This window comes from Trachinotus anak, unplaced genomic scaffold (assembly GCF_046630095.1).
Source record: "Trachinotus anak isolate AG129_WGS33_773 ecotype Australia unplaced genomic scaffold, CSIRO_AGI_Tana_v1 ptg000013l, whole genome shotgun sequence".
In the NCBI taxonomy this organism is placed as follows: Eukaryota; Metazoa; Chordata; class Actinopteri; order Carangiformes; family Carangidae; genus Trachinotus; species Trachinotus anak.
The window spans coordinates 28,507,935-28,534,344 of NW_027273864.1; the positions used below are offsets into that span (position 1 = coordinate 28,507,935).

The 26,410-nt window shown below is 41.1% G+C and overlaps 3 protein-coding genes across 4 annotated transcripts in view; all 3 read left to right on the top strand.

Moving 5' to 3' along the window:
- LOC139630816 (hemicentin-1-like) overlaps nt 1-17,971 on the top strand; it is a 104,052-nt gene extending 86,081 nt beyond the window's left edge. For both annotated transcript variants that reach the window (XM_071494559.1, XM_071494560.1), the window contains 4 exons: nt 7,159-7,437; nt 10,502-10,780; nt 16,259-16,372; nt 16,576-17,971. In XM_071494559.1, the coding sequence (XP_071350660.1) occupies nt 7,159-7,437; nt 10,502-10,780; nt 16,259-16,372; nt 16,576-16,625 (722 nt within the window). In that variant the 3' untranslated portion in view covers nt 16,626-17,971. The remainder of the gene's footprint in view (nt 1-7,158; nt 7,438-10,501; nt 10,781-16,258; nt 16,373-16,575) is intronic.
- A 1,626-nt stretch (nt 17,972-19,597) lies between these two features.
- LOC139630819 (E3 ubiquitin-protein ligase TRIM39-like) lies at nt 19,598-22,154 on the top strand. Its single transcript, XM_071494578.1, has one exon. The coding sequence runs from the start codon at nt 20,151-20,153 to the stop codon at nt 21,573-21,575; it is 1,425 nt and encodes a 474-aa protein (XP_071350679.1). The 5' UTR covers nt 19,598-20,150; the 3' UTR covers nt 21,576-22,154.
- Nucleotides 22,155-22,298: 144 nt separating this feature from the next.
- LOC139630818 (nuclear factor 7, ovary-like) lies at nt 22,299-25,571 on the top strand. The gene has a single exon (XM_071494576.1). It carries the CDS (start codon nt 23,578-23,580, stop codon nt 25,018-25,020), a length of 1,443 nt encoding a protein of 480 aa, XP_071350677.1. The 5' UTR covers nt 22,299-23,577; the 3' UTR covers nt 25,021-25,571.
- The last annotated feature ends 839 nt before the right edge of the window (nt 25,572-26,410 follow it).

Genomic DNA, 26,410 nt, shown 5'->3' on the forward strand with positions numbered 1-26,410 from the left:
GCTGTAACAACAACTGTGATGAAGTGAAGCTGCGCTGACAGGAGGTGATCCAGAGTCCGTCACAGCCTGGGCTCAGGGTGTAGAAAACCTGGGCTGTAGACAGACGCTCACACACAGGTTCAGATGTCAGACACAGCAGGAGTGAAGCAGGAGTCAGATGGAAACAGCCTAGAATAGAGGAGGCAGGACAGTGGTTCAAACATCTTCCTCCTGATGAACAACACGTCTCAGACAGAGGAGGAAGCTGCAGCATCACCCTCCTCACTACTGTGAGCAGAACCAGAAGCGAGCTCTCAGCTGTGCGGCCGAGCAGGAGGAGAGAGGCCGTAAGATCCATGCTGACATCACTGTGTCTGGGGACCTTCATCCCAGTGGTGTTTTCATCTGCTGCTCACTGTAGATCATAGGAGCATCGACACAGTTAGTTGTTGTCTTTGTGAAGCTGTGATGTTCAGTCTGATCAACATGATGTGATGTTAGACTCTGAGTCTTACACCAACTTTCTGTGTTTTCTGTTTCAGGGTTCCCCACTGGACATGTTGTCGGTGCTGTTCTTGGGACTCTGATTTTCGTTGCTGTTGTTATTGGCATTGTATTTGTGGTCAGAAAGAAGTTTCATTCTAACACAAGTAAGTATTGTGTCAACAACAATGAAAAGACAACAAAACAAAAAAGTGTTGATCTGTCTGTGATGTTCAGAGTCTGACAGTTGTGTTCATCGTCTCAGACGAGCAGCGTTCTGTTGTTGTTTACTCTCAGGCTCAGATCAGCTCAGTTGTGATTTTCTTGAATATCATTTTGTTTTCCCTCCTGCAGGTGGAGCACAGACAAGAGTCCCCCATGAAGACCCCAACCATTTAGTGTAGCAGCCTGATCAGGGCCCTCACCTGCCTTTACCTGTGGAGTTGGCTGCTGAAGTGTGTGTGTTGTTGTGTGTCTGAGACGTGTTGGTTGGTCCTCACTTATTTCAGGCAGTTTGAGTGAAGACCTGGTTTTAAAGATCCAGTTAGTTTCAGGTTCAGGTCAGGATCAGGGTTGTGCTTCAGCAGAAAGTTGTGATGGTACTAAGGTGAGAAGTGAGGTTGTTGAGGTGGTGAATGGTCCTGAAGCTCTTTCTGATTCAGATGGAAACATTAACACGACCACAATCTTTCCCTGATTTTGACCAGTTGTTTTTAAACTGTCCTCACATCAGTTTTACTTCTCATCATCATGGACGGTGAGATAACTGCATGAGTCCAGGAGCGATGATGAGGAGGCTGGAGCCTTCCTCACATTAATACATGAACCAAACAGAAACATCAGATTTCTGTTTGTAATGAAGTCATGAAAATAAAATAATAACAGTAACACAACAGAATTTAAATGGACCGAGTTAAAAAGGGACCTGATTGACCTTCTGATAGAAGTGAGTTTTAAGAACCAACTTGAATCATGAAACTGATTTTTCATGCTGAGTTTTAAAGTGTTGGAAGCTCAGGAGCTCAGACCAGAAGAGTCTGGTCACACTTGAAATTTAAAACTTAGAATAAAAAGCTGAAACACCTGACGTGGGCATCGACACAAACTTCAGACTTCACTGAAGTAAAACCTGCTGTTCTGCTGCAAATGAATGTGAACGTTTTGTAGCTGAGGTGAAACACAATGTGAATTATGTTTTATTTTGAAATCTGTGTTGACATTATTTTGTGATGATCATGTTGCTGCTTTTATTTTTTAAGGTGCTGAACCAGAGTCTGTCAGGTACAGTTACAGTCTGAACTGTTCACTGTTTGAACTGATGTTTGAATTGTGCTTCAACTAACAATCATTTTTATTATTGATTAATCTGCTGTTTATTTTCTCCAGTAATCAATTAATCATTTTAGTCTATAAAACACTGTAAAGAACAGTAAAAATAAAATTCTCCGGAGTCCGAGGTGACGTCATAATGTTTTGTTTTGTCCAAGTAAAAATCCAAAGAGAAAAATCCAAATTATCACATTTGAGGAGATGAAACATCAAAGATTTGACATTTTTTCCTTCAAACTGACTAAAATGATTGAATTGATTATCAAAATACTTTTCTGTTGATAGACTGATTGATTAATTGACCAATAGCTGCAGCTCTAATAACTGATGATGCAGTTGCAGGGAGTCATGTAATTTCCTGCAGAGCTTTGATCATTTCTAATGAATAAAACAGTAAAAACATCAAACTGTGTGTTGTGACTGTTTTGGTTGTTTGTTGTTCATCAGTTGAAACAGTTTAGAAACAGGTAGAAAACAAGCTGAGAGGTAGAGGGGTATGACATGCAGCACAGGTCCTCCCCTGGAGTTAAACCGTGTGTGTTGCAGTTCTGTGATCTTCACCTTCACCATCAGTCCATCACAGTTCATGAGTCATAGTTCATGTGTGTGGAGGAGACGCTTTTATTGTGAAGGACGTGTGCCGGAAGTGTTGCTGCAGCTTGCGGAAGCCGACAGAGCGAAAGTGTGTGTGATGAGCCAATCAGGGTGCGAGGAGCGGCTGCAGCTTCGTCATCCAGATGTTACAGTGATGTGATGGTTCATGTTCAGGTGACGCCGACAACGATGGAGCTTCTTCCTCTCCTGTGTCTCTGCGTCCTGACTCGGTCTGGAACAACGTTTGCTGATCAACACGGTGAGAAACTAAAGCCTCTGTTACACTGTGACGTAATATGTGTCCTAATAATTAATACTGATCAATATTAAAAGATGAGGTGACGTCATTTCATGACCTCATCCTGCAGGTCAGCATCAGTAGAACAGAGCTGCTCAGGTGTAGAGGAGGTTTGAGACTTTACACGGTGATTCAGCAACTGCAGGTGTGTGTGTGAGTGTGAGATCAGGGCGGCGTCTTCATCCTCCATCTTCTTCCTCTCAGACCTGACTGAGAGCTGATTGTGTGACGTTTGACTCTTTTCTCTGATGAAATATAAAACCTGTGCAGCTGCTTCCTGAAGCTTGTTCTGAATGAACTAAAGTGTAGTAACCACAGTGGAATAAAACCACACACACTTTTCATGTTGTTTACTTCTGTTTTGCACATTTATATTCATACACATGTGTGTATCTTTGTGTGTTTCAAATTATATTAATGAATGAATTAGTTTTGTTCACTAGTTTTGATGAATCCAGGTGTGACAGCTGCCTCAGGCAGGTGGAGGTGTGTCCTGTGTGTAGCTGATAGTTTATTGTAACAGACAGTGTGGAGATCAATATCTGACCAACTTGTTCTCACATTTGCTTTCATATCAATCATGATTTAATTTTACATTAATTGATCTGCTTCACAGTGTGTCCATGTTCATGTATTTATTAGGTCATGTGATCAAATTCACATCAGAACAAGAGAAAGTCAAGTTTCAACCTGTTTATGTTTCTTCTTCTTTCACTGCCACAGTTTTTATTGTGTTTTTTCAGTCGAGCAGTGAAACCTGTTGGTGTGGTTCTACTTCTGTGTCTGAGGAGACACGTTGTTTTATAAATGATGAGAGCCATTAATCTCTGTCAGAGATCCAGGTGAACTTGTCTTTCAGCTTCCTGACGAGTTCCCGTGAACTCACAGTTGCAGCAGCTGGTGTTCAGGTCGCTTCCTGCAGCCAGAGCTCATTCCTGCACCACAGACGCCGGCTTGTGATCCTTTGATGGATTGTGTGATGTGATGACAGTGAAGTGTTGTTGTGCCTCTGTGTGTTTCTTGATCCTCTGAACAATGAACTTCCTTATGTCCTTGTGTTTGTGTGTTTGTGTGTGTTCTCATGACCACTGAGTGAACTGGTTGTGAACTGGTGTTTCAGTGTAACTGAGGTGACACATGTACATTTTATGTTTTGTCTTCCAGGGTCAAGTGTCATCACTGTGGCCGTGGAAGAAGGACGTGACGCCGTTTTACCCTGTTCCTTCAGCACCAAGGAGAACATCGAGAAAATGGTGTTTGACTGGAAGAAAGACAATCACAAGGAGGTTTTCCTGTACGATGCTGGCCATCACTACAATAAGGGCCGGACGGGTCAAGATCAACAGTTCAATGGACGAGTTTTTCATTTTGAAGATGAACTGAAGCACGGAAACGCCTCCATAAAGATCCACAACACAAAGATGGCTGACAATGGAAGTTACTCCTGTAATTTCCCAAATAAACAACTGTCCCACATTATACTTGTTGTAGGTGAGTATAAAACAGTTTGGAAGACTGATGCAACTTTTATCCATTTAAAGTGTTAATGATGCATATGTTTGGTTTTTACCAGCCATGGACTTCTTAAGAGTTTTTTTATTCTTACATTTTATTCCTTGTTTACTAATATGAACATCGAGGGTGATATTATACACTGCTCAAAAGAATTAAAGGAACACTTTGAAAACACATCAGATTTCAATGTGAAAAAATAATATGTTGGATATCTATACTGATATGGACAGTTTAATTTCTTAGGAACAAAAGGATGGCACATCTTTTGATGGAAATAAAAGTTTTCAGCCTACAGAAGGCTCAATATATAGACACCCTAAAAATCAAAGTGAAAAAATTATGTGGCAGGTTAGTCCATTTTGCCAAAATTCAATTTCTGCAACTCAAAATGCTTCTCAATATCTTGTGTGGCCCCCACATGCTTGACAACGTCGCGGCATGCTCCTAATGAGACGACGGATGGTGTCTTGTGGGATGTCCTCCCAGATCTGTCTAAGGGCATCAGTGAGCTCCTGTAAAGTCTGAGGAGCAACCTGACGACGTCTGATGGACCGAAACATTATGTCCCAGAGGTGTTCTATCGGGTTTAGGTCAGGTGATCGTGAGGGCCATTCCTTCATCCTCCAGATACTGCCTGCACACTCTTGCCACATGAGGCCGGGCATTGTCGTGCATCAGGAGGAACCCAGGACCTACAGCATCAGCGTAGGGTCTGACCATGGGCTCAAGGATTTAATCCTGATACCTAATGGCAGTAAGACTGCCGTCCTCTAGCCTGTAGAGGTCTGTGCGTCCCTCCATGGATATGCCTCCTCAGACCATCACTGACCCACCACCGAATCGGTCATACTGAATGATGTTGCAGGCAGCATAGCGTTCTCCTTGGCTTCTCCAAACCCTTTCACGGCCACCCTCATGAAGTCTGTTTCTGACTGTTTGGGCAGAAACATTCACACCAGTGGCCTGCTGCAGGTCATTCTGTAGGGCTCGGGCAGTGCTCAACCTGTTCCTCCTTGCACAAAGCAGCAGATATCGGTCCTGCTGATGTTGAGGACCGTCTATGGCCCTGTCCAGCTCTCCTAGAGTAACTGCCTGTCTCCTGGAATCTCCTCCATGTTCTGGAGATTGTGCTGGGAGACACATCAGATCTCCTTGCAATGGCACGCGTGGATGTGCCATCCTGGAGGAGTTGGACAATCTGTGCAACTTCTGTAGGGTTAAGAAATCGACTCATGCTCCCAGTCGTGATAATGACTCTAGCTAAAGCCAACACTAGTGGAAAACCAGTTCAAAAAGATCAAGAGGGAGAAACTTGAAATGGCCTCCACATGCAAAACCAGTCCTGTTTTGGGGGTCGTCTCATTGTTGCCCCTCTAGTGCACCTGTTGATAATTCCATCAACACCAATGCAGCTGAAGCTGATTAACAACCCCCTCTGCCACTTAACTGACCAAATCATTATCAGAAAAGTGCAATTGAATTCATGCCATACCCTGATAAAAAACTGTTCCTTTAATTTTTTTGAGCAGTGTATTATGAGCCAATCTCAGCTGACACTCAGTGAGAGTTAATCTTGTTTTCCAGTTCGTCCGTTTCACTGTTTAAAGAGTAATGTGCTTCAGATATAAGTAAGTTCCTCCAGGTCAGGAAGTGTTGGGCTTTAGTTCACTGCTACATAACACCTGTCTGTGGTCACAAGCACAACAGACCCCACCTGACCACACCTCGCTGTGCTCATGGGTATTGTAGTCTTCTTTTTAACCAGTAGAGCTCAGTGCAGCTACACGGTTCTTAATACAAGCTCTACTGTGGAGTTTCACTTTAAATATGAACAATCTGAAAGAAAACCCTCCCTACTGGTTCTATTCTGTCTGACCTCACTTTATCATGTGACTGTTTGTAGCTGCAGAGACTGAAGTTCCCCACAGACATGAACTGTTTCATCTGATCTCAGCCTGAAGAAGATGCTCTGCTCCTGATGTGTGGAGGCTGCATCTCAGTGGTCTCCATGGAAACCTGATGGTCCCATCAAACACCAGCACACTCGTGTTAAATGCTGAAGTTACATGTTCAAAATAATTGAATGTCCTTTGTTGAAAGTGACAATGAGATAAGAATGATGTGGAGAATACTTGTGCAGGTCTCTTGTTTGTTTCCTCTGTCAGTTCAGGTCAGTGTGTGGTTTGTCCAACATCTTGTATCTGAGTGCTGTGGTTCTCGCTCTGAACTGCTGTTAAAGTTCTCAGTTAGTAAATAAGGTTGGTGCTGAGTGATGTGACAGCAGTTATCCAGAACCAATACATCAACCTCACTGAAGTCAGATAACCTTTTTACCTCATGTTTAGATGAAAGATTATATTCAGCAAACAGAGGGTGAAGTATCAGCTTTGTTCCCAGTATTGCAGCTCTGTCTGTCAGTCTCACACAGTCACTTTCACATAATGATTCTGTTTTTCCTTTTAGATCCTGACCCAGAGAGCTTTATGTTAAAAGACAGAAGAGGAGAAAAACCAGGTGAGTCCTGATCCTGGTGACGTCAGTAATCCGTCAGTCTTTCTACAGGTTTAGACTAATTAGTTGAACGTGTCGTAGCTTTGCGCAAATTTTATTGAAAGTTATAATGTTTAGATTTCTTTAAAATAATATATGAAGTGAACTGTGTTTGACTGAGAGGTTTGTAATATTTAGTCACCATGTACATTAGTATGTTGTACAGGAACCTTTCACCAGCTCCACCACTAACGAAGAATTAAAGTAAAAAATGTTTGAATTATGATGCACTGGCAGCTGGAATATTAACTGAAGCTTATACTGTGCTTCTCTTTCTCTCTGTTTTTGTCTTGAGCTCTCTGTAATGTCCATATACAAGCAGCAAAGGGATGAACAAAATATAATCCCATTGTTACATTTCTGATAATGTAATTGTTTTATATAATCTATTGTTCACACTGTGTTCACAGGTGCAGCTCCATTGCCGTACGTTACGATTCTTGGTGAAACACAGGACGGGGTTCAGCTGCAGTGTGTCGTTCGAGGTGCTTCACCCAAACCTAAAGTACAGTGGCAGGACGGAGCTGGAAACATCCTCCCTGCTAAAGAACCACTGGTCTCTGAAAGAGGAGGCCGCTACGACATTATCCTCCAAACTACTGTGACAAAAGCCGACCACTATCAGTGTGTAGCCACACAGGAGGAGATCAACCATCAGATCAACGCTACGATCTACGTCCCTGTCACTGGTGAGGTTCCTCCTAGAGGTGTTTAGTGTTTGAATAATTCTTATTGTGTTTATTGTTAATTAGTTTTGAGAAATGTTGTTTGTATGGAATGAAGACAAAGTGAATATTGATTTAGATGGTGAAGACAGATCTATGAAAACTGACAATGTTTCCCACTGTTCAAGAAATTCACACTTAGACTGCGTCTCTGAGACTCACTTCATGAATCTCCAGAGAGAAGAGGAAGAATGAGAGGATGAGGAGGGAAATGACAGGAACAATATCAGTCTGTTGGCTGTTACAGGAACAAACACACAGAGACAGCTTGTGTGTGTAGTCCACGTAGACAATAGACAACGTCACCGTAAAAACAGTCCAGAAGTTAAATTCATTCACATGAAGCACAAATGAACTCAGAGTTCAGTCTGAATTCACCTTTTAGGAGCAACAGCGTCACTGATTGTTTTCTCTGTGTGTGATGTGACTCTGTACGGCTGTGAAGGACAGTTATATGAGCTGTACATGATCCACAGTTACACTCTGATTGTTTCCTTCCTGCTGTTTGTGTCAGAGAAAATGTTTGAGGACAGAAACTGTGTCATTGAGAAGTGGAGTTCAACATCAACCTTTTAGTACTGAAACACACGTCTGAGCTCTGTCTGCTGAAGTCGCACTTCTCCTTCCTTTAGGAGCTGAACACTTACAATCACCAGGCTTTTTTAACGTGTTCACACATGATATTTGACTCTGAGGAGATGATCAGGTTAAATACTTGGGCATCAACTTTGGAGCCGAATCCCACAGATTTTTTCAACATTGAATTTTTTCCTCAGTCACATAAAAGAACCAAGTTTTGATGTTGCCAGATGTTTCAGCTCCTCTTCTTCACTGTCATGCTCAGACGGAGGCTCAGCTCTGACTCTGAGCCTCTTTTATCTACAGTCTGTAGCTACTTTCCAGCTGAGATGAGGACAAACACCAAACCAGGCCTGTAGTGTTGGTCCACAGGCTGCCTGCCCTCTTCCTGTTTTCATCCCCTTTGAGGCGTCTTGTTCAGATTAGAGTCCTGCAGCTGGATGCAGCAGCTGTTTGTAAATTCACACTCGCTTTGACTAGTTATAACTGACCCGGTTACATAGAGCAGATTTATTCACCACTGGATTAAAACAGGTTAAAGCACACAAACTAGTTCCTCCACAGAGCTCTGCTGTTAGAAATATTTACACCGACTAATGACAAAACTAGTTTGACTCAGAATCAACAACAAAGTTTAAAGTGTAATAGATGACGGAGAAAATCTCTGAGCTGACTCTAATGTGAACTGTTATAGTTCAGAGTTGTAGTGTGTGAGCTCCACTTGTTGTCAGACGATGAAGAGCCACAACAACCATCATCATCATCATCATCATCATCATCATCATCATCATCATCACAGAGGTGAATGAGCTCTGGCTGAATACGTCCTGGATGTTAAAGACATTAGTGTGATTCACATCAAGTATCATTTAATAACATGACACAACACAACACAACATGGCCGACATTATAATCAATAAATCCATGAGACTGTGACGTCAGACTGAGTCGAGCTCTTCATGAGCAGTAAACTGATCTTCATGTGTAAAATCAGTGGAGTGTCCCTTTACAGACACATGAAGAAGAAGCTTTGGAAATGTAGATTCACCTCTTGTCTCGTTCCAGCTTGATTTGGTTCGTGGAAAATATTTGATCCAAAGTTCATCTTCATGTTGCTCAAATGAATCTCAGAGGATTTTAGGGTGTAGGATGAATTGAAATGATAAAAGCTGAACAAAGGTGCAGTTTGAAATGAGAATAAATGAGAATGCTCTCCTTCCTTCTGACTGAATAAAACACACTCCAGTTAAATCTCTGATCAGCTGCTGTTGCTGCTACAGAAGAAGAATCACAACAAACCTGATGATCAGTTTTCCATTCTGGCAGCATCAGACCCTCAGTGACCACTTTATTAGGTACACCTGTACAATCTACTGCAGTTCAGTACAACAGCTCTGCCATAAATTCCACCTTTACAAAGTCTCTAATGTTCAGTTTGTGTTGACTTTGTCAGAAATGTGTAAATTCACTTCTGTGTTTATCACTGAGCTCATAGTTAAAGGTGGTGTTGTACTGGACCACATTATACTGAGAGGTGTTTCTATTGTTCTGTCCTCCCTGTTACAAACATCAGGGGGTCAGAATATTAGGAACACCTCTGAATATAACAGTACAACACCATCACTGACTCTGAGCTCAGTGTTAAAACATAGAACTGAATGAACACCTCTATGACTGAGTCAGAAAACTCAACATTATCAGCATCAGAGACGTCGACTTCATGACACAACAGTTGTGTTGGATTGTATTAGATTGTACAGGTGTACCTAATAAAGTGAACACTGAAAGTCTACATACTTTGAAGACCATATGTTAAATGTTTTATTACATATTTTTCAAATTAATTCAGTGTTTCAGAAATAGAATTTAAATCTCTAACAACAAATATCACATGATTTCATTATAAGATGTATTTTTTTCAAACAGGAAGTGATCAGAAACTGAGGCTCATACTGTGATTTTTCCATTTCTCTCTTTATCTTTGTGTTTCCTCTTAAACACACTTTACTCCACATATACAAGCAGAGAAGAGTTGAACTAAAAGATCTTTGTCTGATACAAACATGTAACAAATTAAAGGAAAAACCAACATAAAGTGTCTTAGTCAGGTGTTGGTCACCACTCGTCACCAGATCAGCTTCAGTTCTCCTTGTCAGTGATTCTTCAGGTCTCTGAACTCTACTGGAGGATAATCACCTTCTTCCTAAAGATATTCCCTCATGTGGTGTTTAGATGATGGTGTTTGGATGGATGATGTTCAGCTGGGTTGAGATCTGGTGACTGTGAAGGTCAAAGTTCATTATTCACATTATTTTCATAGTCATCAAACCATCAGTGACTCCTCGTGGTCTGTGGATGGAGACACTGTCGTCCTGTTTGTTTTGATTTGTCACCGTTTGTGTGTCGAACCCTGGAAATGTTCTTCATAAGTTATTGTTAATGTTCACAGGAGCAGTTTCAAAACCATTTATCACAACACTTGGTGAAACACAGGACGGGGTGCAGCTGCAGTGTGAGGTTCGAGGTGCTTCACCCAAACCTAAAGTACAGTGGCAGGACAGAGCTGGAAACATCCTCCCTGCTAAAGAACCACAGGTCTCTGAAAGAGGAGGCAGCTACGACATTATCCTCCAAACTACTGTGACCAAGACCGACCACTATCGCTGTGTAGCCACACAGGAGGAGATCAACCATCAGATTCATGCTGAGACCTATGTGCCTGTACATGGTGAGTTTTTTTGTCTCTATTTTTATCCTCAAATTATTTCAATTGTACATTTGTTGTTAGTTTTCAAAAATGTTTCCACGTCTTCAAACTGAACACAAACCAAACTGTGATGAAGAATCTGTGTGAGTTGAAAATGTCTCTAAGTCCTGAGAGGCAGGTTTGTGTCGTTAGGATTTTTCTGTTTGTTTTTGTAACAGTGATTTAAGGCACAAGAGCCTCAGAGCTTTATTAACACAGCAGCAGTTTTACAGCAGCAGAGTCACATGAATCACATAACAAACAACATCAAGACTCAAAGATTCACAGAAGATTTTAGTTCCTGATCATTTCATTTGTTTCTTTCTTAACCAGAAACTTGAACTAAAAACTAGAACCATCCTCTGTCTCTAATTATATACAGTGATTGTTTCTGGTAATAATTTGATACTGTGAAGGAAAATAAAGGCTTTGGAAGTGAAAAGTGTTGACAATGTGAACTTGTGTCCAGTATCCACTGAGCTGCAGTGAGGGTCCTATATGACCAACATGTTGGTAGAAATGTAGCTTCCTAACACTTGGTTCATCACCTGCTGCAGGTTGTTGGTTTGGTTGTTTACAGCAGAACTTCCTTAAAATCCAACATCAGCTTTTGACTTGAAGTGAAAGAGGAAAAGAAAACAAGAGTGAAAGTGTTTGTACATCTGGTCACTGATCATCCTCCTCTGTCTGAACCTGAAACCAGGAGTTAACAGATGTTCACCACTTGACTCAGTCACTAACATCTGGCTGTGGTTTGTGTTGAATGTGACTCTGTGCAGCTCACTAAAGCAGGTGGGCTGATTGAACCTGTTAAGTCTCAATTAATTATGTTCTCTTGGGTACTCTTATTGTGAAAAACCCAAATGAGGAAGTAGTGAATGTAAGCGGGGTATGCGGTTCTTTACGGAAGCTCTTGGTGGTTGTTGTGTGCTTTTTTTTTGTAATCAACTTTTTATTAGTTTCAAAACATTGAAAATATAGTAAACACACATACATTGAATAGTAAATACACAGAACGCCCGTACCCATCCCTCCCCTCCCCTCAGAACATACAGAACACCCCTTCATCCTTTCCCTCTCTTCCCCTCCCCACTGAAAACACAGAACCACCCCCTTGCCCACCCTTCCTCACCTCGACTCCCTCCCCACGGGACACAGTCATATGTTTTACAAAATCAGAGTCAAAACAATCAAATAGGATGGTGTAACATACAGGATTATGTTGGGAATAGTAGGAGCAAATGTTTGGTTGTCAGCTAGTTATTAATAATTACCGAAGTAATTATTAATATTTAATTAAATTATTATTAAGATGTAATAATATCGGGGCACCACCCTGTAACCAGGGACTGACAGTCAAACTATGAGTTCAGTCTCAAAGGCACTTACTAATAAGTGTCAATATTGGACATATTAGCACTTATAAGTTAAACGCTAAAGGTTGAATTCCGAGCACTGACCATCCCAACCAGCTGTTATCACTGCACACCTGCACCAACAATCACAGGCAACGACTGCTTAAAGTAAAGAAAAGTTTATTAACAATTGCAACGTCAATGGCAATTAATGCTACTATACATCAACAAACTCTCATTACAGCTACGCTAAATTACTAATACTATATCTAACAACCAAGGCAAATAACAGGTATATGATGTGGAAGCTTGTATGTCCGTTCGTGTGTGAGTACATGTATAGGTGTGTGTGTGTGTGTGTGTGTGTGTGTGTGTGTGTGTACATGTATAGGTGTGTGTGTGTGTGTGTGTGTGTGTGTGTGTGTCTCTACGTGTGTGGGAGTGTCTGTGTGTGTGGGAGTGTCTGTGTGTGTGGGTGTAAGAAGATGGCGGCCAAGCCCACGTAGGTGGAGTCTAAGATGGCGCCAGATTTAAACAAGGACTGAGGAACAAAAGAGACGAGGTATGACCTTCCACGTGCTTTCAGTGGAAAGGTGGCGTGGACGTCGTCCGCGTGGTGTCACGCAATCCGAACACAAAGGCTTTACTTGTATGGGTATAGGCGTGCGTGTGTGTACGTGTTAATTGGGGACAGTAAAGGGAGGGAAAAGAGAAAGATACAGAACCCGTGCCGCAGGGTTCTGTGAGTCATCGAGAGGTTCTAACGTTCTTCCAGGGTGGAGCTACCCCTGCACCAAACCAATGCTTAAAGGAACGCAGCACGAACGCCCAGTGATATAACTTAAAGTTTGGGCTAGCCCAACCACCCTGGGGTTTGTCTCGTTGTAGTATTGACCATTTAATGCGAGGCTTCTTGCCATTCCAAATGAACTTTTTAATCTTTGAGTCAAGTTTCTTCCAAAACCCCGCTGGGGCTGGTAGAGGGAGCATAGAACTTACAAAGTTTATGTGTGGGAGCACATTCATTTTAATTGTAGCTACACGGGCAAGCATCGATGAAGGGAGTACTGCCCATCTCTCAAGGTCCTCCTCAACTTTCTTCAAGATAGATGAATAATTATTTTTCGCTATTCTCTGGATACAGGTACTGATTTCTTGTTGTGGTTGTTGTGTGCTTTTGGCGGACTGAAGTAAAAGTGTTGCTGTCTACCAGATGAAGTCGTTTTCATTTTAGTTTAACATAGTAGCAGAGGATGGTTAACAACTACAGAGTCCCGCCGAGCTTCGATGAAGGGAAGTCGTTTGAAAGCTGGAGGAATGAAGTCGCTATTTGGACCAGAGTTACAGAGTTGGAAAAGAACTGTCAGGGAGAGCGCGGGAGACAGAGATGGAAATACCGGTAGATGACCTGGATAAAGACTCCGGTATGGTCACGCTGCTTGCAAAACTGGACAACTTGTTTCTTAAGGAAGAAAAAGACCTAATATATGAAGCTTACTCAAACTTTGACAAGATTACAAGAGACAGCGGTGTGTCAATGTCGGATTATATAATTGATTTTGAACAGTATTCCAAGATGCATAAGTACAAGATGGAGCTTCCCGACGCAGTGCAAGCTTTTAAACTGCTGGACACTGCATGCCTGGACATGAAAGATCGACAGCTAGCTCTGACAGCATGCACAGATCTGACATTTGCATCAATGAAGTCGGCATTAAAGAGGATATTTTGGTTCAGCAATTATTGACACAGCATGCACAAGAACTGTGTGTGGACAGGAGTGGCTGGATGATTATGTCACTGGGCTGAGCCAGAGTAAACTAAATGACTTAATAAAAACAGAAGAACCAAGTTGCAGACCATTCAGATTTGGTGATGGAAAAGTAGTATATTCCACCAAAAGGTTAAAAATTCCTGCAAAGATTGGACAGACCAACTGTCACATTGAAACACATTTAGTCACAGCTAACATACCACTGCTTCTGAGCAAAGCCTCCATGAAGAGAGCTGGGACAGTTCAGGACATGGAAAATGACAAAGCAGTGATGTTCAACAAACCTGTAAAACTTTACTTCACAAGCTCTGGTCATTACTGCGTGAACATCATGGACAACAAACAAAAGGGAGAGGAAGAAAGTCAGTGTGAGAATGAAATACTGATCAACTCAGAGGAAATGAGTTCAGCGGCAAAACACAAGATCTTGTTGAAACTTTACAAGCAATTTGGTCATGCATCTGCAGAGAAACTACAGAGACTCCTAAAGAGTGCAGGTAACAAAGATACAGAATGCGACAGTCTCCTAAAGAAAATTGTGGGTGAATGTGAAATATGTCAATGATACAGTAAAACTTCACCAAGGCCTGCTGTTGGTCTACCACTAGCATCTCAGTACAATGAGACTGTAGCTGTAGATCTCCATGAACTTGAAGCAGGTGTGTGGTATCTACACATCATTGACGAGTTTACACGGTTCAGTGCTGGCAGTGTTCTGACTACAAAGAAATCATCTGAGATAGTGAAACACTTTTTCCATGACTGGATAGGTGTGCATGGTCCACCTCAGAAACTATTCAGTGATAATGGAGGGGAGTTTAACAATGATGAGGTGCGAGACATGGCAGAAAACTTTAATATAGAAATAAAGACGACAGCTGGTTACAGCCCATGGAGCAACGGGACACAACCAAACACTCTCAGAGATCATAATGAAGGTAAAGTCGAGCTATGACTGTGACTGGAGCACGGCAATGGACTGGGCTCTAATGGCCAAAAACACCATGCAAAGTGTCCATGGCTACAGTCCTCATCAGTTAGTCTTCGGACAAAATCCCAACCTGCCGTCCATACTAACTGATAAACCCCCAGCTTTAGAGGGCACAACAAAAAGTGAGTGGGTGGCAAAACATATCTCTGCCTTACATGCATCAAGAAAGGCATTTACAGAAGCAGAATGTTCAGAGAGAATACGGAGAGAACTGCGGAAACAAATTGGTCATACAGATGAAAAATATGAAACGGGAGACAAAGTCTATTACAAGCGAGTGGACTGTCAAGAATGGAAAGGACCAGGTGTTGTAATTGGTCAAGATGGTGTGGTGGTGTTTGTCAGACACGGTGGAACCTGCATTAGGGTTCATCGCCTCAGACTAAAGAAAAAAGGACAGAAAACATGGATCAAAATGTCACAAGAGGTGATTATGAAGATGACACCAATCTTGAGCAAGGACGGAACCAATCACAGGAGCTGTATGATCGAAGCTTCAGGCTGTAGAGGACACATGTGGTGTCACAGTGTGAGATCCAGCTGTGATTTCCAGCCAGATGTGTGACTGTGCTGCAGCTTCCTGACAGCAGAAGTTGTGAGTGTAAACAGGCTGAAGTTGGATTCTTCTGCAGTAAATGAAGCAGCAGCTCCTCTGTGTTTGTCTCTGTTCATGTCAGCACAGTAAACACACTGAGAGCTTCATCACTGAAGGGACAAGAACACGTTCAGACGTCTCTCAGCTTTTAGCTTCATTTATTGTGAGTGAAGCATCAGCCCCAGCTCAGAGGGTGACATGTTGAACAAAGCTCATCAGTACTGGCTGTAACAACAACTGTGATGAAGTGAAGCTGCGCTGACAGGAGGTGATCCAGAGTCCGTCACAGCCTGGGCTCAGGGTGTAGAAAACCTGGGCTGTAGACAGACGCTCACACACAGGTTCAGATGTCAGACACAGCAGGAGTGAAGCAGGAGTCAGATGGAAACAGCCTAAAGTAGAGGAGGCAGGACAGTGGTTCAAACATCTTCCTCCTGATGAACAACACGTCTCAGACAGAGGAGGAAGCTGCAGCATCACCCTCCTCACTACTGTGAGCAGAACCAGAAGCGAGCTCTCAGCTGTGCGGCCGAGCAGGAGGAGAGAGGCTGTAAGATCCATGCTGACATCACTGTGTCTGGGGACCTTCATCCCAGTGGTGTTTTCATCTGCTGCTCACTATAGATCATAGGAGCATCAACACAGTTAGTTGTTGTCTTTGTGAAGCTGTGATGTTCAGTCTGATCAACATGATGTGAAGTTACACTCTGAGTCTTACACCAACTTTCTGTGTTTTCTGTTTCAGGGTTCTCCACTGGACATGTTGTCACTGCTGTTGCTGCAGTTCTCGGGACACTTTTACTTGTTGGTGTTGTTGTAGCTGTGCTCAGAGCCAAGGGCTGCATTAAGTGTAGTAAAGGTAAGTTTCAATAACTTATTGTGTTGACATATTCATAATGAGCAGACAACAAAACAACGAAGTGTTTATTTGTCTGTGATGTTCAGAGTCTGACAGTTGTGTTCATCGTCTCAGACGAGCAGCGTTCTGTTGTTGTTTACTCTCAGGCTCAGATCAGCTCAGTTGTGATTTTCTTGAATATCATTTTGTTTTCCCTCCTGCAGGTGGAGCACAGACAAGAGTCCCCCATGAAGACCCCAACCATTTAGTGTAGCAGCCTGATCAGGACCCTCACCTGCCTTTATCTGTGGAGTTGGCTGCTGAAGTGTGTGTGTTGTTGTGTGTCTGTTGTGAGTCTGAGACGTGTTGGTTGGTCGTCACTTATTTCAGGCAGTTTGAGTGAAGACCTGGTTTTAAAGGTCCAGTTAGTTTCAGGTTCAGGTCAGGATCAGGGTTGTGCTTCAGCAGAAAGTTGTGATGGTACTAAGGTGAGAAGTGAGGTTGTTGAGGTGGTGAATGGTCCTGAAGCTCTTTCTGATTCAGATGGAAACATTAACACGACCACAATCTTTCCCTGATTTTCACCAGTTGTTTTTAACCTGTCCTCAAATCAGTTTTACTTCTCATCATCATGGACGGTGAGATAACTGCATGAGTCCAGGAGCGATGATGAGGAGGCTGGAGCCTTCCTCACATTAATACATGAACCAAACAGAAACGTCAGATTTCTGTTTGTAATGAAGTCATGAAAATAAAATAATAACAGTAACACAACAGAATTTAAATGGACCGAGTTTAAAAGGGACCTGATTGACCTTCTGATAAAAGTGAGTTTTAAGAACCAACTTGAATCATGAAACTGATTTTTCATGCTGAGTTTTAAAGTGTTGGAAGCTCAGGAGCTCAGACCAGAAGAGTCTGGTCACACTTGAAATTTAAAACTTAGAATAAAAAGCTGAAACACCTAACGTGGGCATCGACACAAACTTCAGACTTCACTGAAGTAAAACCTGCTGTTCTGCTGCAAATGAATGTGAACATTTTGTAGCTGAGGTGAAACACAATGTGAATTATGTTTTATTTTGAAATCTGTGTTATTTATTATTTTGTGATGATCATGTTGCTGCTTTTATTTTTTAAGGTGCTGAACCAGAGTCTGTCAGGTACAGTTACAGTCTGAGCTGTTCACTGTTGTTGACTGATGTTTGAATTGTGCTTCAACTAACAATCATTTTTATTATTGATTAATCTGCTATTTATTTTCTCCAGTAATCAATTAATCATTTTAGTCTATAAAATACTAAAACTCACATTAAAATTCTCCAGAGTCCGAGGTGACGTCATAATGTTTTGTTTTGTCCAAGTAAAAATCCAAAGAGAATATGAAACAAAGAAAAGCAGCAAATTATCACATTTGAGGAGCTGAAACATCAAAGATTTGAAGTTTTTTCTCTAAACTGACTAAAATGGTTAAATTGATTATCAAAATACTTTTCTGTTGATAGACTGATTGATTAATTGACCAATAGCTGCAGCTCTAATAACTGATGATGCAGTTGCAGGGAGTCATGTAATTTCCTGCAGAGCTTTGATCATTTCTAATGAATAAAACAGTAAAAATATCAAACTGTGTGTTGTGACTGTTTTGGTTGTTTGTTTATTAGTTGCAGTTTGGAAGACTGATGCAACTTTTATTCATTTTCAGTGAAAATGATGCATGTTTCTTTTACCAGCCACAGACTTCTTTTGTTCCTAATTTACTAATATGAACATTTAGGGTGATGTTATATTATGAGCCATTTCAGCTGACACTCAGAGAGTTAATCTTTTTTTTCCAGTCAGTTAATTCCTCTGTTTAAAGAGTAATGTAATGTTGTAATGTTAAGATATAAGTAAGTTCATCCAGGTCAGGAAGTGTTGGGTTTTAGTTCACTGCTACATAACACCTCAAACTCATGTTAACTGCTTAAGTTACATGTTAAGTTACATGTTAAAAATAATTGAATGTCCTTTGCAGTGACAATGAGATAAGAATGATGTGGAGAATAATTGTGCAGGTCTCTTGTTTGTTTCCTGTCAGTTCAGGTCAGTGTGTGGTTTGTCCAACATCTTGTATATGAGTGCTGTGGTTCTCGCTCAGAACAGCTGTTAAAGTTCTAGGTTAAAGTCAAGTTGGTGTTGAGTGATGTGACAGCAGTTATCCAGAACTGATATGTCAGCCTCAGTGAAGCCAGATAACATTTTTATCTCACCAAGTTGTGGCAAACGGGGTAAAACTCTCAGGTTTTGTTCCCAGCTCTAGTATATCTAACAATATCACACAGTCACTCTAACATGAAGTTCTGTTTTTGCTTTTAGATCCTGACCCAGAGAGATTTATTTTAAACTACTGTGGATCCCAGACAGAGGCTGTGAGAGAGAAAATGATCGACCATTTAATGACATAATCGCAGCTCAGCCTTTGTCTTTATTTATGTGCTTGGTGATTTTGTCAGATGACCACAGGTGGTCCAGACATATAGTAGGTTTTGATCTATCCTGTTTTTTAGTTTCTATCTGCAGGACTCTGACAGTGGCGGAGCCAGCAAATACCCCAGTGAGAGGAGGAGTGACGATGAGTCAAATGACCACGTAGACGGGGTAAAGGTTTGACCTTCCACTGATTCAGTTTGGTCAGGCAAAATGTTTTAGAACTAGACAGAGAAAGCCTTTTATTATTGACATCAACAGCTCATGCACCACTTCCTCACTTAACCTTTGAAGAAATGATGACCAAGAAATTTACTATTCATGTGAATGATATATTTTAATTATCCAAATTATGTTTAGAAGTGAAAATATATATTTGACACTTTTATATATATTTGACACTTTTGGACACATTTGTTGGCTACTACAGATACTGATACACATTATTATCTTACCCTGGTTGTCTTTGAGTGGCGAGAAAAACTTTTATGAACTACAGACTAACTGGTATAATTTTATATGTGGTTTGTCTGCATGAGACAGATCGGTATCATCACAGCAAGGCTCATCTTTATGGATCAACTGAATTGTCTCAGGAGGAAAAAAGTAAATCCACCTTAAAAATGCTCCTAATTTAGCTCTTCAGAAACTTGCTAACATGTTTGCAGCTACAGCTTTATCCAAGTTATTCATCCATGAAAACAGAGATTGCTGATGACAGAACACTAGAAATAAATTCTCCTAAACTCAAATTATAGATGAAAACAACATAAAACTATTTAGCTTTGAACCGGTTTTATTTTTGGCCACTTGGGGGCAGCACAACAAACTATAAACGACAGTGACACACAATTAAGCTCAGAATTAACAATACGCCTTAAAAGATTTCTAAGAAATTTCCAAATTCTCAGATTTACTGTCTTTTTAGTCTAGATCTAGAAATACAAATCTATAATGCCACAATACCAACACATGCTGAACCGAGTGAACCTTCTGCTGGTCTGTAACTCACAGGAATGACAAAAATCTGAATGTTGATTTAATAGATGAGCAGCCAATAGGAAAAGGTGTAACTAAGCTCCACCCTAAACTGGCTCACCTGAGAACAACACAAGAAGGAAACAGGTTATATTTGTTTCACAGGGAAAAGACACATATGCTGAGAGACAAAAACCATCTGAACAAAACCAAACTTAATAAAAGAAGAAGAGCTACAGGAGACAGCAGCTGGAAAAGTGGATGAAATTCCAGAAAAATGTGATCTAAAAGAGAACGTACTCGCCTTGTCGTCGTCGTTCCTGGCATAAATCCATCATCACTCAGGGGGAAAATGGCTTCTCTATGTGAAAAGGATCTCTCCTGTCCTGTCTGTCATCACATCTTCAAAGATCCTGTCGTCCTGTCATGCAGCCACAGCTTCTGTAAAGACTGTCTGCAGAGATGGTGGAGAAAGAAACAAACACGTGAGTGTCCAGTTTGTAAGGAAAGATCTCCACAAAGTGAACCGCCTGTTAGTTTGGCCTTAAAGAACCTGTGTGAGACCTTCTTACTGGAGAGAGGTCTGAGAGCTTCAGCAGGGTCTGAGTCTGTCTGCAGGCTGCACTCTGAGAAGCTCAAACTCTTCTGTCTGGACCATCAGCAGCCAGTGTGTCTCGTCTGCAGAGATTCAAAAACACACAACAACCACAGATTCAGCCCCATCGATGAAGCTGCACAGGAACGCAAAGACGAGCTTCAGGAGACCCTGAAACTCTTACAGGAGAAACTGAAGCTGTTTGAACAGGTTAAAGGAAACTTTGATCAAACAGCAGAACACGTTAAGGTCCAGGCCCAACACACAGAGAGTAAGATTAAGGAGCGGTTTAGGCAGATTTGGCATTTTCTACAAAAAGAAAAACAGGCCAGGATCACTGCTCTGAGGGAGGAAGAGGAGCAGAAGAGTCAGATGATGAAGGAGAAGATAGAGACTCTGAGCAGAGAGATAGCAGCTCTTTCAGACACAGTCAGAGCCACAGAAAAGGAGATGGGAGCTGAAGACGTCTCATTCCTGCAGAACTACAAGGCTGCAGTGGAAAGAGTCCAGCAGCGCCCCCTGCTGGATGATCACCAGCTGGGCTCAGGAGCTCTGATAGATGTGGCCAAACACCTGGGCAACCTGACCTTCAACATCTGGAACAAGATGAAGGAGATGGTCTCCTCCACTCCAGTGATTCTGGATCCAAACTCTGCTGAACCACATCTCATCCTGTCTGAAGATCTGACCAGTGTGAGACTTGGAGAGAGACAGAAGCTTCCTGACAATCCAGAGAGGTTTGATTTCTATCCTTCTGTCCTGGGCTCTGAGGGTTTTAATTCAGGGACTCACAGCTGGGATGTTGAAGTTGGAGACAACCCCTACTGGAGAGTTGGAGTGGCAACAGAAGCTGTTGAGAGGAGGGAACCACCACAGTCTGGATTATGGAGAATAATGTTCTATCAAAACGAATACACAGCACGCACCTCACCAGACCTGACCACTGTTCTGTCAGTGAAGAAGAAGCTCCAGAGGGTCAGAGTTCATCTGGACTGGAACAGAGGAAAAGTGTGTTTCTCTGATCCTGATACTAACACACACATACACACCTTCACACACACTTTCACTGAGAGACTGTTTCCATACTTCACTAATGGAGATGCACTCCCACTGAAGATATTACCAGTGAGAGACGCCACAGAAAACAAAGTGAACCAGAGGAGTTGGTGGCCTTTCAGTTAATCTGTCTATCAACAGTTGCTCTGATTATGAGATAGTTCAGCAGATTTATCTTGAATTTGCCCACAGAGAAAGTTCTGGGAGAGTTCTATAAAATTTTTGTGAGGACCTGGACCAAACTCCACTGCTTTGAGAAGACTGGAGAGCACAAAGAAACTGAAAATGAAAGAAAAATCTACTATGTGGACGAACGTTTAGAAAACACAATTTATGACTCCACTTAGTTTTTTATTGTGTATGGTTTATCAAAATTTCAAAATGTACATTTTAAAATGTAATTAAAAAAAATACTGTATATAGAGTAGAATAGCTAAGTCATAATTACAGTACATAGCAATGACTGGGCCCAATAGAATACCTTGGAATCGTTGCATTGCTTATGGTGGGTTTTCCATTCTGACTGTTTCAAATTTGTCATTGTTTAGAATTTAATTACATGATGTACATTAATAAATCATTGACAATGACTGAAAGTTGACAGGCAATGTATCTTATAAGTCACAAATTGTACATATTATGGGCATATGTTTGATTGATTTGTTAGAATTTTTACCATTTATGAAAAATAAATACAGAATCACATTAATTGTCTGTAAGTTTGGGTTTTTTTTTAGCTATACTACCTCATTACTACCTGGTAATTAGTGCTGATTCTTACCACTATACTATGGTGTACTGTCAGAAAATATACAAAGTTTTAGCTCTGTTGCTTGGGTTGGTGTTGACATATTTCTTATCTTAGACTTAACAATAAAGTGCTGCCACTTAGTCCTGTGCAACCAGTCACCAAACCAACGCTGGCTTTAAACTCTTGCATACTTACACCTGAACCAATAAGAGTTATGTTCCAGTCTCTCCCATCTGTTTGGATCTCAGGTAAATGGTATGTTGGTAACGTCAGCATATAACAGGAAGGTAATCCAACAATTAGAGGTTCCCTGTGGGTTTTAGACCTCTTGCAGTTCTGTTGAGCTGCTGCCCTATGAGTGGCTGTTCATTTTGTTTATCCTGTGCACCTTCATGAAAATGCACATGCACATGTGGGGGTGACGATAAAATATGATGATTTCACATTATTCCACTGATCAACAGGCGGTAACAGGCCAAAATATGATGTCATGCACGAAGAAAGACGAGGAAGAAGAAGAGGACTGCAGGCTTGTGAACATGGAGGTAAACAATTCTGGAATTAAAATACTTTTTAAAAATTGCTTAAATCTGCTTTGCAAATCTTTTCTGAGGAAGGAAATACACTGTATGATTACTGGTGAATTAGTAATTGAAGATAAATGATAGGAACTTTTATCAATGTAAGTACCTTGAAACAATATTTTGTTGAATTCTACATATTTTTAATTCATTTAATAATTATATTTAACCATTTTGCAGATGACATCCAACACTAATATACTGAATAGGATTAAGTTTTATTTTCTGACAAAAACCAAAGAGAAAAAAAGATGATGTGTTTTACTTATTGAAGAATTATCTGAATTGAGAAGACACACAAACTATAAAGCTTTACTTTGTGTTAAGTTATAATTAATTAGTTTTACAATGTTAAAAGCCTAGACTAAGGTCAAACATCATGTTATCATTGCAAATACAGCTTCTTAAAGCCACTGTTGTAGTTATAGGCTCCTAGTCATGATAGCTCTACTAGTAAGGCTTCGAGGAGAACCAAATCATCAGTATTTTGTTTATGTCATCCTACAACCCACACCTGTGACTCACATCCGCGATGGCATGTTTAAAGTTCCACCCCTTACCTGAGTCACCAGAGAAAACCACAAGAAAAACAGGTTATGTTTGTTGCATGGAAAAGATGCACATATGCAGAGAGAGGTTCACCATTAGAACAACGCCACAACTTCCAAAGAGCAAGACCAGCTACAAGAGCAAGTGTTGGGAACATCTGGGCACTGGAAAAGTGGATGGACTCTTAGAAAATCTGATCTTAAAAAGGAAGTACTTTCCTGGAACTCTGAGGTAACATTTCCCAAGTATGTTTTCATCTTCACTGAGAGAGAAAATGGCTTCCCGCAAAGAGGAGGATCTCTCCTGTCCTGTCTGCCATGACATTTTTAAAAAGCCTGTTGTCCTGTCGTGCAGCCACAGCTTCTGTAAAGACTGTCTGAAGAACTGGTGGAGAGACAAACATCTACGGGAGTGTCCGATTTGTAAAGAGATAGCTTTATTAAGTGAACCACCTGTTAGTTTGGTGTTAACTAAAGTGTGTGAGGCCTTCCTACAGGAGAAAAATCAAAGAGCTTTAGAAGCTGTGTGCAGGCTGCACTCTGAGAAACTCAAGCTTTTCTGTTTGGACCATCAGGAGCCAGTGTGTCTGGTCTGCAGAGATTCAAAGAGACACACTGACCACAGATTAAAACCTGTTGATAAAGCTGCTCAGGATCACAGAGAGGAGCTCCAGAAGACCCTGAAGCTTTTACAAGAGAAACTGAAGCTTTTGGAACAGGTTAAAGGAAACTTTGACCAAACAGCAGAACACGTTAAGGTCCAGGCCAAGGACACAGAGAGGGAGATCAAGGAGCAGTTTAAGAAGCTTCACCAGTTTCTACAAGAGGAAGAGGAGGCCAGGATCACTGCTCTGAGGGAGGAAGAGGAACAAAAGAGTCTGGTGATGAAGGAGAAGGTAGAGACTCTGAGCAGAGAGATAGCAGCTCTTTCAGATACAATCAGAGCCACAGAGGAGGAACTGAGAGCTGGAGACGTCTCATTCCTGCAGAACTACAAGGCTGCAGTGGAAAGAGTCCAGCAGCGCCCCCTGCTGGATGATCACCAGCTGGGCTCAGGAGCTCTGATAGATGTGGCCAAACACCTGGGCAACCTGACCTTCAACATCTGGAACAAGATGAAGGAGATGGTCTCCTACACTCCAGTGATTCTGGATCCAAACTCTGCTGAACCACATCTCATCCTGTCTGAAGATCTGACCAGTGTGAAACTTGGAGAGAGACAGAAGCTTCCTGACAATCCAGAGAGGTTTGATTTCTATCCCTCTGTCCTGGGCTCTGAGGGTTTTAATTCAGGGACTCACAGCTGGGATGTTGAAGTTGGAGACAACCCCTACTGGAGAGTTGGAGTGGCAACAGAGTCTGTTGAGAGGAGGGAACCACCACAGTCTGGATTATGGAGAATAATGTTCTATCAAAACGAATACACAGCACGCACCTCACCAGACCTGACCACTGTTCTGTCAGTGAAGAAGAAGCTCCAGAGGGTCAGAGTTCATCTGGACTGGAACAGAGGAAAAGTGTGTTTCTCTGATCCTGATACTAACACACACATACACACCTTCACACACACTTTCACTGACAGACTGTTTCCATACTTCAGTAATGGAGATGCACTCCCACTGAAGATATTACCAGTGAGAGACGCCACAGAAAACAAAGTGAACCAGAGGAGTTGGTGGCCTTTCAGTTAATCTTCTTCTTGACTAATGCTCAGATTACGAGACATTCAGGGAGATTTATGGTCTGTTTACCCACAAAAAGAATGAGAACAGAGCTCGGTTTAATTTATGGGAAAATCTGAGCTGAATGCTGGACTGGAGCAGAAAACTCATAATAGGCAATGAGAATATGACTTGGAAATTTAAGTGACCACTCAATTTAGGACGTTTATCTTCTTAAATGGGGTGATCAGACTTTCACACTTGATGGGGAGCATAAATTCTGCTTATATCAGCTTATATATGGTGGGAAAGTTTTCCATACAACTGGTCTTAAATGAAATGATACCATAAATTATATTGTTATCAAATTGTTAACAACAATTGAGAGCTACATGTTTTATGACTTAATACTATAGAAAATCATATTTCTTAACATGTGATATCTTTATCTGTTTTATGGTTTTATCAATTCATTAATTGTGGGTAAAAACAATTCATTGTGATGCATTTAAACTGGTTGCTTTATAATCTCATATTCAATTGCATTTTTAAAAATTCATATAAATTGGTGTTTAAACTGTCTTATGTCATCCATATATCAAACATGTTGCAAAATACAAGGTTGTCACATCACACATTATCACATGACACAATTCATCTTCCATCATGAATAATCATCATCTTTAATAAACACTTTCATTAAAACTGACCATATAAATCAACTGTGCTACCAGATCCTATACCACAGAGGTAAGGGTCACGGTTTACACCATATCGTCCGAGTCTATCATTTGATTAATCACTAATTTATCAGTAATTAGCACCACAGAAGTAGAACATCATCTATGTTGGGCTCCTCTCCATCCTGAGGCCCTTGTCTTGTAGAGGACCCTGTTTTAAGACCTTTACTGTGTCAGTTCATGTTGAGCTCATTTGTTATAAAGTTGTGTTTATCAAATTGCTTTAATTATTTCTGTGTCAGGTAATTAACACACAGAATATAAATAGTAATATACAGATAAGGTATTATTCCATCATAAGAGTACTGTCAGGCTGCAACCACCAATTATTTTATTATCAATACAATTGACTGTTAATAACTGACTGATTATTTGGTGAATAAAATGTCAGATAATGGTGAAATATGCCTCATTATTCCCTGGATTAACTCATCTAAGTTTATGTGACTAACACATCTCACATCTGAGAAGCTGGTACCTGAACATTTCTGTCGTTTCTGTTAAAAAAAATCCAAACACTTGATCAATTATCAAAATCGATCCATTAAATTTTCTGTGTATTGGCTAATCGCTCAATCAACTAATTGATTCCGCCCCAAAAAAATATATTTTAATGTAATATTTTAATATAATAAATAAATACAATCAATTCAGTTTATTTAATGTTTCTTCCCTTGATG

What these genes read in the sequence shown, in the direction of transcription:
- LOC139630818 (XM_071494576.1), top strand. Translation starts at nt 23,578, where the DNA reads ATGTTTTCATCTTCACTGAGAGAGAAAATGGCTTCCCGCAAAGAGGAG.
- LOC139630819 (XM_071494578.1), top strand. Translation starts at nt 20,151, where the DNA reads ATGGCTTCTCTATGTGAAAAGGATCTCTCCTGTCCTGTCTGTCATCAC.